The sequence below is a fragment of the Rhinopithecus bieti genome, unplaced genomic scaffold (assembly GCF_001698545.2).
Source record: "Rhinopithecus bieti isolate Rb0 unplaced genomic scaffold, ASM169854v2 scaffold_42772, whole genome shotgun sequence".
Lineage (NCBI taxonomy): Eukaryota > Metazoa > Chordata > Mammalia > Primates > Cercopithecidae > Rhinopithecus > Rhinopithecus bieti.
The window spans coordinates 1,604,487-1,621,539 of record NW_016818842.1 but is presented as its reverse complement, the minus strand read 5'-3'; the positions used below and the strand labels follow the sequence as shown (position 1 = coordinate 1,621,539).

The following is a 17,053-nucleotide window of genomic DNA, read 5'->3' as shown; positions in this document are numbered from 1 at the left end:
AAAAAAAAAAAAAAAAAAAAAACTTTGGCCCGGCACGGTGGCTCATGCTTGTAATCCCGGCAATTTGAAAGGCCGAGGCAGGTGGATCACCTGAGGTCAGGAGTTCGAGACCAGCCTGGCCAACATGGTGAAACCCCGTCTCCACTAAAAAAAAAAAAAAAAAAAAAGCTTTGATTATTAAAAAGTTATATGACTATTTTAAAACATTTTTCTAGTACAGAAAGAGGTAAAGAAAGAATAACCTGGGTGCAATGACTCACACCTGTAATCCCAGCACTTTGGGAGGTTGAGGCGGGTGGATCACTTGAGGTCAGGAGTTTGAGACCAACCTGGCCAATGTGGCAAAACCCTGTCTGTACTGAAAATACAAAAATTAGGCGTAGTGGTGTGTGCCTGTAATCCCAGCTACTTGGGAGGCTGAGGCAGGAGAACTGCTTGAACCCGGGAGTGGAGGTTGCCGTGAGCTGAAATTGTGCCGCTGCATTCCTACCTGGCGACAGAGCAAGACTTTCTCAAAAATAAAAAAAAAAAGAAAATCCCATAATTCTTTAATTCCAGTGACATTTTAGTGTTGTTCTTTCCAGACTTTTAATTTTAATTAATTTATTTTATGAGACAGGGTCTGTCTCTGTCACCCATGCCGGAGTGCAGTGGTGCAATCACGGTTCACTGCAGCCTCAACCTTCAGGGCTCAAGCGATCCTCCCACCTCAGCCTCCTGAGTGAGTAGCTGATACTACAGGCACGCACCACCACACATGGCTAATTTTTCTGTTTTTTGTAAAGACGGGATTTTGCTGTGTTGCCCATGCAGGTCTTGTCTTCCTGGACTCAAGCGATCTGCCCGCCTTGGCCTCCCAAAGTGCTGGAATTACAAGCATGAGCCACTGTGCCTGGCCCTTTCTTTCATTTTTTAAGACTGATCTGTATTCCATCATTAGAATGTTCCATAATTGGTGCAAGAATTCCTTTATTGTAAAGTGTTTAGGCTGCCTCCAAATTGAGGCTTTTTCCCATGGCCAATTATAATACTAATAATTTTCATAATGAAGAACCCGCATCATTAGGAGCTGAAACAAATTAGGTTTTTAAGCTGCAGCTAAGTGATGGTTAAGCAGAGGCTGCTGCAGAGACTGGTGCACCGACACGCCGCTGTATTGTGCGTAATTGCTGGGTTCAAGGGGAACACAGTGGGCGTTTCTGGGCAGTGACTCAAAGGTGCCTGTGCCCTTGGAGCAGAAGGCTCACCCCTCCTTTGGTGTTTCAGAGCCTCTGGGATATTGGGCACCTGAAGAGCTGCAGCCCTAGCTCTGCCCTTAGGGAGTTTCTGTTTTGGTGGGGAGAAGGCCACCGAAACCAGGGAGTGCAGCTGTGTTTGTGTAAGTGGCCTGTGCTGTGCACACAAGGGTGGGTGGAGCCAGCCCTCTCTGGCGAGAGTGTGGGTTGGGGGCACAGGAGAGGGGATGCCATGGTTGGGTCTGGAAGGATGGGCGTGTTTGCTTGGAGGCTGGTATAGAGGGAGGATCAATTGCTAGAGGGTGGTAAGTGGCTTGGAATGTTCTGAAACTTTCTAGAATTAGCTGTAGGTATCAAAGGTGGAGGGCTTGGTGTGAGTACGAACAGTGGCTGGTCATGGAGGGGCTTGTGTGCCTTGTCATCCTCCTCTGGAATCTCCAGTACCCTCCTAGGGCCTGGGCCATGGCACACCCTCCATTGGGGAGGCTGCGTGCCTTCGTGGAAAGTTTTAGCTGAAGTCCTCACCTGTATTTCCTAGGCTGTTTTGCAGAGTTGTGAGAGTTGTTTCATCCGGGCCGTGAGGACATGTTGGGACATACCCCGTGTGCCAATGATGGAGGCGGCCCTGGCTGCCCAAGAGATGAGTGGCACTCAGGAGTAATTGGCTTGGAAGGCAGTCCTCTGATTTGTACCTTATTGTGGTTACAGAAACTTCTAATTGAAGACACTGAGCTAAGCCGTTCAGCCCGCCCGCCCGAGGGCACCCCAGGTCTCATCTTCTGGGCGGGTTGTGGGCTTTTGTCGGAGGAATTGGCAGCTCTGTGGCAGGCCTGGCACCCACAGAGCTGCCAGTTCCTGTGTTCGGAGTTGTTGCAGGCCTGACTCACCTGTGTTCTCATGCTGTGTACTCAGGGCTGCCCTTGCGGCTGTTCCTTCTTAAGACTGAAAGGGTGGGCAAGTGCTGGAGGTGAGGGTCCAGGAGAGGCAGGGAGGCCAGGATGGGTTGACTGTCTGCTGTATGCCTAGTGCTGTGTGGGTACCTTATACACACCTGTCTGTGTTATCCCTATGAAAAGCACTTAGGATACATGTTGATAACTCCGTTTTCCCAAAGAAAGCAAGCTTGGAGAGCTTAGATACTACCATCAAGATGATATGATAGCCAGGCGTGGTGTCGTGTGCCGGTAGTCTCAGCTGGGTGACAGAGTGAGACTCCTGTCTCTACAAAAAATTAAGAGATCAGTTGAGTATGGTGGCACATGCCTGTAGTCCCAGCTGCTCGGGAGGCGGAGGCAGGAGGATGGCTTTAGCCCAGGAGGCCATGGCGCTGCAGTGAGTGGTGATTACGCCACCGCACTCTAGCCTGGGTGACAGAGTGAGACTCTAAATAAATACATAAATGTCACCTTTTATTAAGTAGTGTATGTGTGACCTTGAGTTATTCAATCAAGGTCACACATACACAACTAAGAGGCAGCACAGAGAACAAACCCAGGTCGGGTCTGGCTCTAAGGCCTGTTGTCTTAGCGAGGAGGGCTCAGTCTGAGGTTCACCTTGGGCTTCACTTACAGGCCCTGCTTAAAGAGGGAGAAAAGGAAAGGAGAGCACGACCCACGTCTCTCAAGCACTACACACCCTCATTGTGACAACACGCCCATGCAGGGCCCTGGCCAGTAGGGCCCCACTGATACAATCTGGAGATTCCCATGACTGTCCCCTCAAGCGTACACATCATATTTTATCCCCATTTTGCCAATGAGGAAACTGAGACCCAGGTAGTTACAGTGACGTTTTCATAGTTGTGTGGCTCGTGATAAGACTGGGACCCTGGGCGTCTGGTGTGGTCCCAGACTGTACTACCCCAGCAAGATTTCAATGAGAAGGGTAAGACCGCCTTCCCTGGAAGGGAGACAGATCTGGAGCAAGCCCTGGAAAGAAGCAGGCATGGGCTCTGGCATCAGCGTGCGCATACACGCTGCATCAGCTCTGATTATTATTATTATTATTATTATTTTTTTTTTTTTTTTGAGATGGAGTCTTGCTCTGTTGCCCAGGCTGGAGTGCAGCGGCACAATCTCAGCTCACTGCAACCTCTGCCTCCTGGGTTCACGCCATTCTCCTTCCTCAGCCTCCTGAGTAGCTGGGACTACGGGCACCCACCACCATGCCCGCCTTTTTTTTTTTTTTGTATTTTTAGTAGAGATGGGGTTTCACTGTGTTAGCCAGGATGGTCTTGATCTCCTGACCTCATGATCCACACACCTCGGCCTCCCAAAATGCCGGGATTACAGGCTTGAGCCACCGTGCCTGACCTGATTTTTTTTTTTTTTTTTTTTTTTTTTTAGAGGTGGGGCCTCTTGTCACCCAGGCTAGAGTGCCTTCGGATTATAACTCACTACAGCCTCCAACTCCTGGGCTCAAGCCATCTTCCCGCCTTAGCCTCTTGAGTAGCTGGGACTATTGGCATGCGCCTCCACACCTGGCTAATTTTTAAATTTTCTGCAGAGATGGGATCTCACTATGTTGCCCAGGCTGGCCTCAAACTCCTGGGCTCAAACGACCCTCCTGTCCCAGCCTCCCTAAACACTGGCATTACAGGTGTGAGCCACCACACCCAGTCCTCTTTCAGCCTTGGTTTCCTGTCCATAAGTGAGAGAAATGTCACCTTATCAGTCTGTGTGGCTTAGGAGAGACTAGGACATTTGATGTTGGTTGCTAAATGTTGGACCCTAGATCGGCACTCCAACAGCCAGTGCCATGGGGGGCAGCCATCATGTGGGGCATTTGCAGGCCTCTTCTCATTCAGACAACTGCAGGTGCCAACTGGAATCATTGTCCACCTTCACTCTGTCATTCTGAAGTGGTGTATAGAACATTCTAGAACACTCACCACGTGGCACGCCCTGGCTGGGTCCCAGAGATGCAGCTGTGAATGAGGCAGGCTTGGGATTGCTGCCACCTGGGGAGGAGTAGAAGGACCATGGTTACAGCCACGGGTGGATGCGGTTACTAGGGTTCTGGTCCGTGCTGTGGAGGCTGCAGAGGGCATGTGATAGGTCATCCTGAGCGACGCAAGCTGGGCCTGGAGGATGTGGAGTGTTTGCAAGGGAAGAGGGTGGGCTGGAGCGACTACAAGGAGAAGGTCTCAGGAGGTGGGGAGCTTGGGATGTGGGGAAGAACTCGCTGGGCCTGGTGGCCTGTCAGCAGGGGCCAGGCAGGGGAGTGGGTGCAGACAACCTTGCAGAGGCCGGAGAGGGGTGATTCGGTGCCCATCTAGGGCTTCCTTTGTGGTCAGTGATGCTTCCAGGGCACTCTGGAGACATGAGGAGCTAGAACCTGTGTCCCAGAACCCCTGCTGCTTTCTGAGACATGGTGGGTTCTCATCTTCAGCATGGTGGATGCTAATAGGGAGGCTGAGATGGGTGGATCACCTGAGGTCAGGAATTTGAGACCAGCCTGGCCAACATGGTGAAACCCCGTTTCTACTAAAAGTGTAAAAAACTAGCTGGGCGTGGTGGCGCATGCCTGTAGTCCTAGCTACTTGGGAGGCTGAGGCAGGAGAATCACTTGAACCCACCTGAGAGGCGGAGGTTGCAATGAACCCAGATCACACCATTGCACTCCAGCCTGGGCGACAAGAGTGAAACTCCATCTCAATGAAAAAAGAAATGCATGCATGATGAAATGATACACTAAGCAGTTGGGCCAGAGGGGAATTACCAGTAGCAAGAAAGAAGCCAGCGCTGGTGACTAGCACCCGGAATTTCCGCTGCTCTTTCTTCATGGGCCTGTGTGGCGGTAGGTAGGCTGCAGGATTGACTTTGAATTCTTCCTGGCTGCCAGAGTAAAGAGGCAGGATCAGGTTTTTTTTTTTTTTTTTTTTTTTGAGACGGAGTCTTGCTCTGTCGCCCAGGCTGGAGTGCAGTGGCCGCATCTCAGCTCACTGCAAGCGCCACCTCCCGGGTTTATGCCATTCTCCCACCTCAGCCTCCCGAGTAGCTGGGACTACAGGCGCCCGCCACCTCGCCCAGCTAGTTTTTTGTATTTTTTAGTAGAGACGGGGTTTCACCGTGTTCGCCAGGATGGTCTCGATCTCCTGACCTCGTGATCCGCCCGTCTCGGCCTCCCAAGGTGCTGGGATTACAGGCTTGAGCCACCGCGCCCGGCAGGATCAGGTTCTTGATTCATGGTGCCCTTAAGGTGTTAGGGTAAGAAAAGCAAGCGTGAGACCAGGCGCGGTGGCTCACACCTGTGATCCCAGCACTTGGGAAAGCTGAGCCAAGTCGATCCCTTGAGGCTAGGAGTTTGAGACCAGCCTGGGCAACACAGACACCGTCTCTACAAAAAGGAAAAAAGTCAGCTGGGTGTGGCGGCAAATGCCTATTGTCCCAGCTGCTCTGGCGGCTGAGTTGTGAGGATTGCTTGAGCCCAGGAGTTTGAGGCTACCATGAGCCAAGATCGCACTGCTGCACTCCAGCCTGGGTGACAGAGTGAGACTCTGTATCCCAAAAAAAAAAAAAAAAAATCAGCTGTAGAAAAGCATGGTGTGTTTCCCCTGCTCTGAGGCTGACTCTGCAGGGCTACTGCTGTACATTGGTAACTGCTCGTGTCTGTCCTGTTCACAGATCTGCCGGAGGCTCTGGGCAATGACCCCAGGACTCCAGGCCAGAGGGGTCTGAAGCCGTTTGGGAAAGCAGCAGGACTCCTTGGGAAGATGGCCATGGCCCCAAGCCCTTCCCTGGTGCAGGTGTACACCAGCCCCGTGGCTGTGGCCGTGTGGGAATGGCAGGACGGGCTGGGCACCTGGCACCCCTACAGCGCCGCTGTCTGCAGCTTCATCGAGCAGCAGTTTGTCCAACAGAAGGGCCAACGCTTCGGGCTCGGGAGCCTGGCCCACAGCATCCCCTTGGGCCAGGCAGACCCCTCGCTGGCCCCTTACATCATTGACCTCCCCAGCTGGACCCAGTTCCGCCAGGACACTGGTAAGATGCTGTCTGCCTCTCGCACATATCTGGGCACCGCGCCTGCCTTCCCACAGGCTCTGTGCCAGGTGTTGGGGTGATGGACGTGACCTACAGAGCTGCTCTCTCCCTGTAGCACACGTGGTGGTGGGTGGGTGCAGTGAGTGGGAATATCCACACAGGTTGAATGCAGCTCACAGTGAGACGCTGTGGGAGGCCCTGCCCCTTGTTTCGCAAAGCAGAAATGCCTGTCCCGACCGCAGAGGTTGGAGGGTCTCTTTGGCAGGCAGGCTGGCATGGAGGTGCTGCGCCATGGGAGTTCAGAGGGCCCTGTCCCGCCACTCAATGGCTGTGTGCCCTGGGCAGGCAACTGCGCCCCTCTGCATGTGTGCACGTCTGCTTTTTGGTCTGCGATGTGTTTTGATCTTTTTTTTTTTTTTTTTGAGACAGAGTCTCGCTCTGTTGCCCAGGCTGGAGTGCAATGGTGTGATCTCGGCACTGCAACCCTTGCCTCCTGGATTTGAGCAATTCTCCTGCCTCAGCTTCCCGAGTAGCTGGGATTACAGGCACCCACCACCACACCTGGCTAATTTTTGTATTTTTAGTAGAGACAGGGTTTTGCCATGTTGGCCAGGCTGGTCTCAAGCTCCTGACCTCAGGTGATCTGCCTGCCTCAGCCTCCCAAAATGCTGGGATTACAGGCGTGAGCCACTGCGCCTGGACCTGCAGTGTGTTTTGATCAGGATTATTGAGAATGAGGCACCAGTTTCCTCTTGGAGCCGTCCCTTCCTCCAATCCAGGGTGATTTTGTCCCCAGGGCCATCTGACAATGTTTGGAGACATTGTTGGTTGTCATAGCTGAGTAGGTAGGAGGTGGGGGTGCTCCTGGCATCTGGTGGGTGGAGGCCAGGGATGCTGCTCGCCGTCCTGCAGCGTATAGAGCTGGCCCTGCAATAAGGACTTACTGGCCCATAGTGTCACCAGTGCCGAAACTTGAGAAACTGGTTTTTCCTTTTTTTTTTTTTCCAATTTTAATTTTAAATTTTTTTAAAAGTATGGGATTTTTTTTCTTTTTTTGTTTTTGTTTTTTGTTCTTTGTAGAGACAGGGTCTCCGTCTCCCTGTGTTGCCCAGGCTGGTCTTCAACTCCTGAGCTCAAGTGATCTTCCTGCCTTGGCCTCCGAAAGTGTTGGGATTACAGGCTTGAGCTATCACGCCCAGCCCTGGAAACTCTGTGTTAATCTTTGTCAGGAGTGTCGTAGAGTCTGTGAAAACTGTGGCTGTCAGTCAGCTCCCAAGTCATTGCCTTCACGTTGTGTGAAGTCAGCTGAGAAAGATAGCAGACAGGATAAATAATAACACCGAAATTGCATATTGTGGTGGAGAGCAGGAAGTGTTAATTGGGGAATGAAAGTGGCAGGTGTCATAGAGGCTGTCGATTTGAAGTTAGCTGGGTGTAGTGTCATGTGCCTGTAGTCCAAGCTCTTCAGGAGGCTAAGGCAGGAGGATCGCTTGAGCCCAGGAGGTCAGGGTGGCAGAGAACTATGATCACATCACGGCACTGCAGCCTGGGCGACAAAGGGGACCCTGTCTCTAAAAATAAATAAACAAATAGCAGCATGACTGTGTACCTACTGTGCTCCTATTTGTTTATTTGGGCTGTTGAAGAAACAATTTGAACGTTCCTTGTATTTTGGGGATGCTAGCAGACTAACCTTTTGTTTTTCTTTGAAAACAGGCACCATGCGGGCTGTGCGGAGACACCTGTTCCCCCAGCACTCAGCCCCTGGCCGAGGTGTCGTCTGGGAGTGGCTGAGCGACGATGGCTCCTGGACCGCCTACGAAGCCAGCGTCTGTGACTATCTGGAGCAGCAGGTGGCCAGGGGCAACCAGCTCGTGGACTTGGCCCCCCTGGGGTACAACTACACTGTCAACTATGCCACCCAAACACAGACCAACAAGACTTCCAGCTTCTGCCGCAGTGTGCGGCGCCAAGCAGGGCCGCCTTACCCGGTGACCACCATCATCGCTCCGCCGGGCCACACGGGCATTGCCTGCTCTTGCCACCAGTGCCTCAGCGGCAGCGGAACTGGCCCCGTGTCAGGCCGCTACCGCCACTCCATGACCAACCTCCCTGCATACCCCGCCCCCCAGCACCCCCCGCACAGGACCGCTTTTGTGTTTGGGACCCACCAGGCCTTTGCACCATACAGCAAACCCTTGCTCTCCGGGGCTCGGTCTGCGCCCAGGCTGAACACCACCAACCCCTGGGGCGCAGCTCCTCCCTCCCTGGGGAGCCAGCCCCTCTACCGCTCCAGCCTCTCCCACCTGGGACTGCAGCACCTGCCCCCAGGATCCTCCACTTCTGGTGCAGTCAGGTATCGTGGGCAACAGCCACTCGTTTTGTCTGCCCTGTGTTTCCGCTCTTACTTGGCTGGGAAGACTCAACCCAATTCCTGCAGACGCGGCTCCTGCCCCCTGGGTGGTCCCTGCCATGGCATCTCATGTGCATGTGCCATATGGGTGCTGAGGTGCCGTGGCCGTCCAGAGCCTACCTGACCCCTTGTACCTGAGTCCTGGTGGTCACCACACAGGTTAGAATCTACAGTCCTTTCACTCACGATGATGGGACCCTCCACAGGGAGCAGAGTTAGAGGCCTGTGGCCTCTGCTTGCGGGCTGCACGGCGAGCATTGTGCCCAAGAATACCGGGTCACTGCCTGTACACTGACTCCTGCCATGTGCCAGGTCGTGAAGACCCAGAGACCAGAGCATCAGCCCTTACCCCTGAGCCCCAGTCTAGTGTAGGGGGCTGTCAGCGCGGTGTGAGGGAGGACAGAATGTGGAGCATGTGGCAGTGGCTGCAGGTGGCATGGGTGACCTGGCCCCCTGCTGATGCAGCCCAGCCCAGAGTGCCTGGTAAAGCACTCAGCTCCTTGAGAGAAAGATAATGATGCCACGGGCCCGGTGCAGACCAGAGCAGGTGGCATTTAAAGTGAGGAGATTGGCCAAGCACAGAGGCTGACACTTTTAATCCCAGCACTTTGGGAGGCCAAGGCAGGAAGATCATTTGAGCCCAGGAGTCAGAAACCAGCCTGAGCAACATAGTGAGACCTCATCTTCACACACACAAAAAAACTTTTAATTAGCCAGGCATGGTGGTGCACACCTGTGATCCCAGCTACTCAGGAGACTGAGGCAGGAGGATCGCTTGAGTCCAGGAAGTCGAGGCAGCAGTGAGCTGTGATCGTGCCACTGCACTCCAGCCCCTAGGCGACAGAGCGAGACCCTGTCTTAAAGCTGGGCCCAGTGGCTCACGTGTGTAATCCCAGCACTTTGGGAGGCCGAGGCAGACGTGTCATCTGAGGTCAGGAGTTCGAGACTAGCCTGGCCAATATGATGAAACCCCATCTCTACTAAAAATACAAAAATTAGCCAGGCATGGTGGTCAGCGCCTATAATCCCAGCTACTTGGAAGGCTGAGGCAAGAGAATCCCTTGAACCCAGGAGGTGGATGTTGCAATGAGCTGAGATCACGCCACTGTACTCCAGCCTGGGCGACAAAGAGTGAAACTCCATCTCAAAAAAAAAAAAAAAGATAAAATGAGGAACACCCCTGGATTTCCCTGGATTTGGCCAAGGTGAATGCTCTGGGCTGGCTGTAGCCCTCTGACACTCTGGCTGACTTGGGGCTTCGTCATTCATTATTGAGAGTGTTGGGCTTGGAGCACATTTTGAGAATTCAGAGTGGTAGCTGGGACGGGGCTTTCCGAGAGTGTGCTGGTGTGGGTGGTGAGGTAGTGTGTGGGCACTGACCCTGGTCAGCATCCTGCTGCCTCCCTGCTCACTGGCCCACCCCTGCCTACTGCACCCACGTCAAGGGCTGAAACTTCTCAGGGTGGTCGAGACCTCCTTGGCAACTTCTCGGACCTCTAGTATTTTTTCAGACTGTGTTTCTGAGGACCCTGCCAGTTTGTGTAAGACACAGTGACAGCGCCTCCCACTTATTGGTTCATGTCATGTGCCAGGCCCTCCTGAGCAGGCTGCATGAGTGACTTCACTCATGCCACGACGCGCTCAGGCTGAGCAGTGCTCTTCACTTACAGGGGAGCACGTCCAGGCCCATGAAGTTGGCGATGCAGCCAGCAAGTGCCAGAGCTGGGATTCAGCCCAGGCCCCAAGAGTGCGCTATCTGGGGCACATGGGGAGTTCTTGACGCTCCCGGGAAGGCAGGGGGCTCTTTTAATACATTTTAATTTAATTTTATTACTATTTTTAGAGACAGGGTTTTGCTGTGTCACCCAGGCTAGAGTACAGTGGTGCAGTCATGGTTCACTGCAGGCTCGAACTGCTGTGCTCAAGTGATCCTCCTGCCTCAGCCTCCTGAGTAGCTGGGACCACAGGTGTACACTACCACACCAGGCTGATTTTTCAGTTTTATGTATCGGCAAGGTCTTGCCATGTTGTCCAGGCTAGTCTTGAATTCCTGGCCTCAAGCAATCCTGTTGCCTCAACCTTCCAAAGTGCTGAGATTATAGGCATGAGCCATCACACCTGGCCCAAAAGGCCTCTTGAGGGATGAGCTAGGAGGAGGCCAGTAGACAGGAGGGTGATGGGCCTTGGGTGAGTCAGAGTTTTCATGGGCATCTTCTGCCAGGAGTTGGGGCACGTGCATCTGAGATCTTTCTGGGAGTTTCAAGTACAGGAAGGTGTTATTGGGGTTCTCTGAGGACATAGACATAGGCAAGTCAGGCTCAGGGAGGTGCTGCCTCAACTTCCCGCCCTGAATATCTGGGTCAGCCTGTTTCAGAGAACAGTATACTCTATCCACAGGCCCAGGAGGGTTCTTAGAGGCACTGGGACTTCTGTCAGCTCTGTTTCACCCAGCCTCCCGGAGCTTCTTAAGTTCTTAGGAATTATTTTGAGGCAAATTTCTGGATAGTGCTAGAGTGGGATTCTGGAGTTGAGTCAAGTGACTTAATGTGGCTTTGTTCCTTTCTCCTGGTATTGGGCCCCACTAGTCTTTACTAAACCATTTCTGTTTCCCCCAGTATTTCTCTGGGGTCCTTATCCCTAGCCTGAGGGCCTGCAGAAGTAGTTGATGTGGGTCCTACTGGTGTGGGCCAGGCAAGTTACAGAAAAGAAGGTGGCTGGGCCAGTCTGTCTTCCCTTGGTGCTGGGCTGGGCATGCTGTGTCTTGCCCCACATTGTAAGTCAGGAGGGAACCAGGCCAGCAGGCTCTGTTAGTAGAAACAGACTCAAAGGGGCCTGTCTCCTGGGGTAGGTGTAGGTGCATCCTGATTCCTTTGGTTTTCTTGGAGCTGGAGAGGTGTCATTCACCTTCACGGGCCTATCCATGCGCTGAAAAACAGGCTTTTCCCCTGCCTGATTTGTAGTGAGGCCCCCTGCAGTTAACCCTCCTCTGATGGGTATAGAGCCAGATAGGGCTTAGTAAATACCTGACCTCTTAACCTAGCAGGCGGCAAGGTTCTCACAGCCAAGTGCTTGTCAACAGCAGCAGGTGAAAGTTACCTTGGATGTGAGGGGAGCAGGCAGGGCAGGCAGGGCCCGTCTAGAGCCAGCGCCATGGGGTGGGGAGGCCCGAGAACCGACTTTTTACTGGCAGCCACTAGAAATACCATGTGAGCGCATGAAATCGAAAAATTTCCAGGAACTCATGTGCACAGCTTCCACGTGCCCCCTGGGAATAGGCCATGATACAAGAAAGCACGTCATCTGGGGCTGAGTTGCTGGGTGGCAGATTTCCTGGTAGCTGAAGTTGATTCCTTTAAGCATCAGAACTTGTGTTTCAATGATGTTGGATGGAAATCTTTCCTAAATGTGTCATGCACGCTCTTGTCTCCCTTAACGGAGAGGGTGTGACACTGCATAGCACTTGCATGACTTGGGGTGGTGGTTATGACCAGCAGTCTGTCACAGCTCAGCAAGGTGAAGCCTGTGGGCGTTTTGCTCTGTGCCGAATGGCTCAGTGGCCCTACAAAACTGCGCCCGCTCAGCTCTTGGTGGCTTGCTGCTGTGGTGGGCGGCTGCTGCTGCTCCTGCCCTTGCCTCTGAAAGAACTCACTTCCTCTTCCTCCTGCGGCCGCCTGTCTTTTGGCTTGTGGGATTGGAGTCATGGGGCCCAGATGGGGCCTTGCTCCTGACTTATGGTAGGCCCCGGGTCTCTTCTCTCTTTATTTTTTTCTTCTTTCTTTTCTTTTTCTTTGCTTTTTGTTTTGTTTTGGTTTTTTTTAAGAGACAGGGTCTCTCTCACTCTGTCACCCAGGCTAGAGTGAAGTGGCGTGATCATGGCTCACTGCAGCCTCAAACTCCTGGGCTCAAGGGATCCTCCTGCCTCAGCCTCCTGAGTGGCCAGGACTACAGGCTTGTGCTACTGTGTCCAGCTAATTTTTAAAATTTTTTGTAGAGACGGGTTTCACTATATTGCCCAGGCTGGTCCTAAACTCTTGGCCTCCCAAAGCACTGGGATTACAAGTGTGAGCCACTGTGCCCTGCCTCTTCTTCTTTTAAGCTGAGGGAGGGTCGGACTGGTCAGTTTCTGAGGTTGCCTTCTGCTCTATTGTTGCAGTGGTTTTCAGGATGTAGTTAGGGCCCTACAGGAAAGTACCTGGTGGACCTTAGGGCCTGGCTTCACCTCCCTCTGCTCCTGCAAGACCTGGACCCCACGGATATTTGTCCTGGGTCTCATCACTGCCCTGGCGGCCTTTGGGAATCATCCTCATAGGTAGAGGAATTGAGGCTCGGGAAGGGGACTTGCCATGCCCAGCGCACACGGCTTTGAGCGGGAGCATACGCTTCTAGCATCGTCTCCAGCCTCTGCAGCTCATGGGACTGGCTGCCAGCCCCAATCCCAGAGGGTGTGGCCTTGGAGAGGGGCTTTGGATCTCCTTCCTCTCCAGCCTCCTGGCTTTACCCCTCGCCCTGCATAGAAACCTCGGAGTCCTCATGTCTCACGTTTCCCACGCTGTCTGGGATCTCCTGGAGATGGTCACAGACAGGAAAGCCAGGGAGGGCCTAATAGGTGGACCAGGAGTCGGGGAGAGGAGGAGGGTGCCTGAGGTCATAACTATAGGGACTTCTCAGAGAAGGACACTTCGGGGGGCAGTTGGTGCCCCCATCTGGGAACGTTCTGCAGGTCCGAGCCCTCTGAGGATGATGAGGGCGATTGATAACCTCTGAGGTTCCATCCACCCCGGGGGCCCCCATCTTGGGAACCTCTGTATCCTTGTATGGTTCAGTTCCTAGAGGTCACAGCAGGGACACACACCAGGGAGGAACTGTGATTTTATGGGGGAAGTGGTGACATTTTAGAGCTTTTACAGAACACACTCCTGGTTTCCTGCTCTCCAGTCACAGGGTGGGCGCCCATTGGAAGCCTCACTGTGCTTCTGCTTTCTGCTCTAGTCCTTGGAAGCAAGGACTTCTTGTTCGTTCTTGTTAGAACAGAAGCAAGCCTTCTCATTCAGATATGTGCCTCTCCCTGGTGAAGGAAGACCTCACTTCCTGGGATTTTTCTGTGGGGTGGAGCAGTCAGGGACCCCACCTCTGGTGGGGGTGGTGGGAGGAGGAGCACCATGGGCTTAGAGCCCCTCTGGGCCAGTGACGCCTAGCCTGCTGCATAGCCCATTTGTTTTGTAGACTTGCAGTGCCAAACTTCAGCTTTCTGGGCTCTAACTAAGGGCTTGAGCTCAGTGCTGCCCTAGAGGGTCCTGAATGCCTTCACTTACAGAACCTTAGAGTTGTAGAGACCATCAGAGATGATCCACTTTCCTTTAAAAAAAAAAAAAAAGGACAAGAGGGCTGGGCAGGTGGCTCAGGCTTGTAATCCCAATGTTTTGGGAGGGCGAGGTGGGTGGATCACTTGAGTTCAGGAGTTCAAGACTAGCCTGGCCAATATGGTGAAACCCTGTCTCTACTAAAAATACAAAAATTAGCCGGGCACGGTGGCGGGCTCCTGTAATCCCAGCTACTCGGGAGGCTGAGGCAGGAGAATTGCTTGAGCCTGGGAGGCAGAGAGGTTGCAGTGAGCCAAGATCACGCCACTGCACTCCAGCCTGGGCGACAGAGCGCAAGACTCTGAGGGAAAAAAAAAGGTGGGGAAGAGTTGAAACCGGCTGAGGAAGGGGAGGGGTTTGCTCCAAATGAATGAAAATGTGAGTGTTCAGTAGAGCCAGGACCTTGACCCAAGTGTCCAGACTCCCTGCCCTTCTTGGCATTATCAGGGCCCCCAGATCCACTGCCAGCCTTGCCTTTGGATTGGGAGTAAGCGAGGAGAGCAAGAAGCTGCTGTTTGCGTAGCACGGCCACAGAGGCAATCCTGTTTGAGAACAGTCAACAAACTCAGACCATGCACAGTGGCTCATGCCCATAATCCCAGTGCTTTCGGAGGCCAAGGTGAGAGGATCTCTTGAGGCCAGGAGTTTCAGACCAGCCTGGACAACATAGCAAGATTCTGTTTATATATATATTTTTAAAAAACTAGCCAGGTGTGGTGGTGCTCACCTGTAGTCCCAGCTTCTCAGGAGGGTGAGGCAGGAGGATCACTTGAGCCTGGGAGGTGGAGGCTGCAGTGAGCTATGATTGTACCACTGCACTCCAGCTAAGGGCTTGAGCTCCAACAGAGTAAGAGCCCAACTCTATGAGCCCAGCATGCTTCCCCCGTGTCACTCTGCTGGCATGACCCTACCTCTAAAAAAAAAAAAAAAGAAGTATGATGACTTAAAACCAAATGAGTGGCCAGGTGTAGTACCTCATGCCTGTAATCCCAGCACTTTGGGAGGCTGAGGTGGGCAGATCACCTGAGGTCAGGAGTTTGAGACCAGCCTGGCCAACATGAAGAAACCCCCATCTCTACTAAATATACAAAACTTAGCAGGGTGTGGTGGCACACGCCTGTAATCCCAGCTACTTGGGAGGCTGAGGCATGAGAATTGCTTGAACCTGTGAGGCAGATGTTGCAGCGAGCCAAGATCACGCCACTGCACTCCATCCAGCCGGGGCACAGAGTGAGACTCTGCCTCAAAAAAAATAAATACAAAGACCAAATGAGTGACCTGAACATAATCGTTGTAGGGAACAAAACCCTTATATTAAAAACAAACAAAAAAACCTTTATTTTATAGTAATTAGGTTTCCAGAAAAGTTAACAAAAATAGTTGAGTTTCCATATCTCCCTCATCTGGCTGCTGACATTAACATCTTTCATAACCATGGTGCAGTTGTCAGAACCAGAAAATTACCACTGGTTGGCCCGGCCCGGTGGCTCACTCTGGTAATCCCAGCACTTTGGGAGGCCAAGGCAGGCGGACCACGAGGTCAAGAGATCAAGACCATCCTAGGCAACATGGCGAAACCCCATCTCTACCAAAAATACATAAATTAGCCGGGCGTGGTGGCATGTGCCTATAGTCCCAGCTACTTGGGAAGCGGAGGTTGCAGTGAGCCAACATCATACCACTGCACTCCAGCCTGAGCAACAGAGCAAGACTCCGTCCCCTCTCCCCTGGCCCCCCGCCAAAAAGAAAGAAAATTACCACTGGTACAATATTCTCAAGTTTTTTGCTTCTTGATTTTTCACCAGTTTCCCACTACTGTCCTCTTTCTGTCCCAGGATCCAATCCAGGGTCCCATTTCGCTTCCAGTTCTTATTCTCCCCGTCCTCCTCTGGGCTGGAACAGTTTGTCAGTCTTTATCCTTCATAACCTTGTTACTTTCATAGAGGTGCTTTGTTGAATGTCCCTTAATTTGAGTTTGTCTTAAGTTTTCCCGTGTTTGGACAAAGATAATGCCCTTCATTATTTCTTTTTTGACAGAGTCTCCAGCCTGGGCTGGAGTACAGTGGTGAGATCATAGCTCACTGCAGCCTTGAACTCCCAGGCTCAAGTGATCCTCCCGCCTCAACCTCTCAAGTAGCTGGGGCCACAGGTGCATGCCAACACACCTGGCTAGTTTTTCTCTTTTAGAGATGGGGTCTTGATTGTTGCCCAGGCTAGATAATGCATTTTTGACATTAAATCCCCCCAAAATGGTGATGTGTCCCTCCCAGAGCATCGTATCATGGGGTTTATGACACTGACTTGTCTGTTACTGGTGATGAAGGTCATGAGCATTTGCTAAAGTGGTTTCTGCCAGGTTTCTCCTCTAAATAGGTGCTATGAGAACATGCATTTTTTGTTTGTTTGTTTGTTTTGAGATGGAGTCTCGCTCTGTTGCCCAGGCTGGAGTGCAGTGGTGTGATCTTGGCTCATTGAAACCTCTGCTGCCCAGGTTCAAACGATTCTCCTGCCCCAGCCCCCCAAATAACTGGGATTACAGGCATCTGCCACCACGCTTGGCTAAGTTTTGTAGTTTTAGTAGAGACGGGATTTCACCATCTTGGCCAGGCTGGTCTTGAACTCCTGACCTCATGATCCACCCACCTCGACCTCCCAAAGTGCTGAGCTACCACACCCGGCTATTTTTTTTTTTTTTTTTTTTTAATTTAGACGGAGTCTCACTTTGTTGCCCAGGCTGGAGTGCAGTAGTACGATCTCAGCAACCTCCACCTCCCGGGTTCAAGTGATTCTCCTGCCTCAGCCTGCCGCGTAGCTGGGGCTACAGGTGCGTGCCACCATGCCCAGCTAATTGTTTGCATTTTTAGTAGAGACGGGGTTTCTCCATGTTAGGATGGTATCAATCTCCTGACCTTGTGATCTACCTGCTTCAGCCTCCCAAAGTGCTGGGATTACAGGCGTGAGCCACTGTGCCCGGCCCGAAAGACTGCATTTTGCTAACACTAGTGGGTGTAAAATATCTTTTTATTTTCTTTATTCACAATAGGTATGAAACAGTTGTTTTCA

General features: G+C 52.4%; 1 protein-coding gene across 6 annotated transcripts in view; it reads left to right on the top strand.

Moving 5' to 3' along the window:
* Positions 1–17,053, top strand: part of DTX2 (deltex E3 ubiquitin ligase 2) — a 45,326-nt gene that overhangs the window by 13,157 nt on the left and 15,116 nt on the right. For 5 of the 6 annotated variants that reach the window (XM_017857627.1, XM_017857632.1, XM_017857626.1 and 2 more), the window contains 2 exons: positions 5,861–6,217; positions 7,934–8,573. In XM_017857627.1, coding sequence (XP_017713116.1) covers positions 5,950–6,217; positions 7,934–8,573 — 908 coding nt within the window. In that variant the 5' untranslated portion in view covers positions 5,861–5,949. Of the gene's footprint in view, positions 1–3,828; positions 4,388–5,860; positions 6,218–7,933; positions 8,574–17,053 lie in introns of those variants that run through there. The other variant, XM_017857629.1, reaches the window with a different exon arrangement.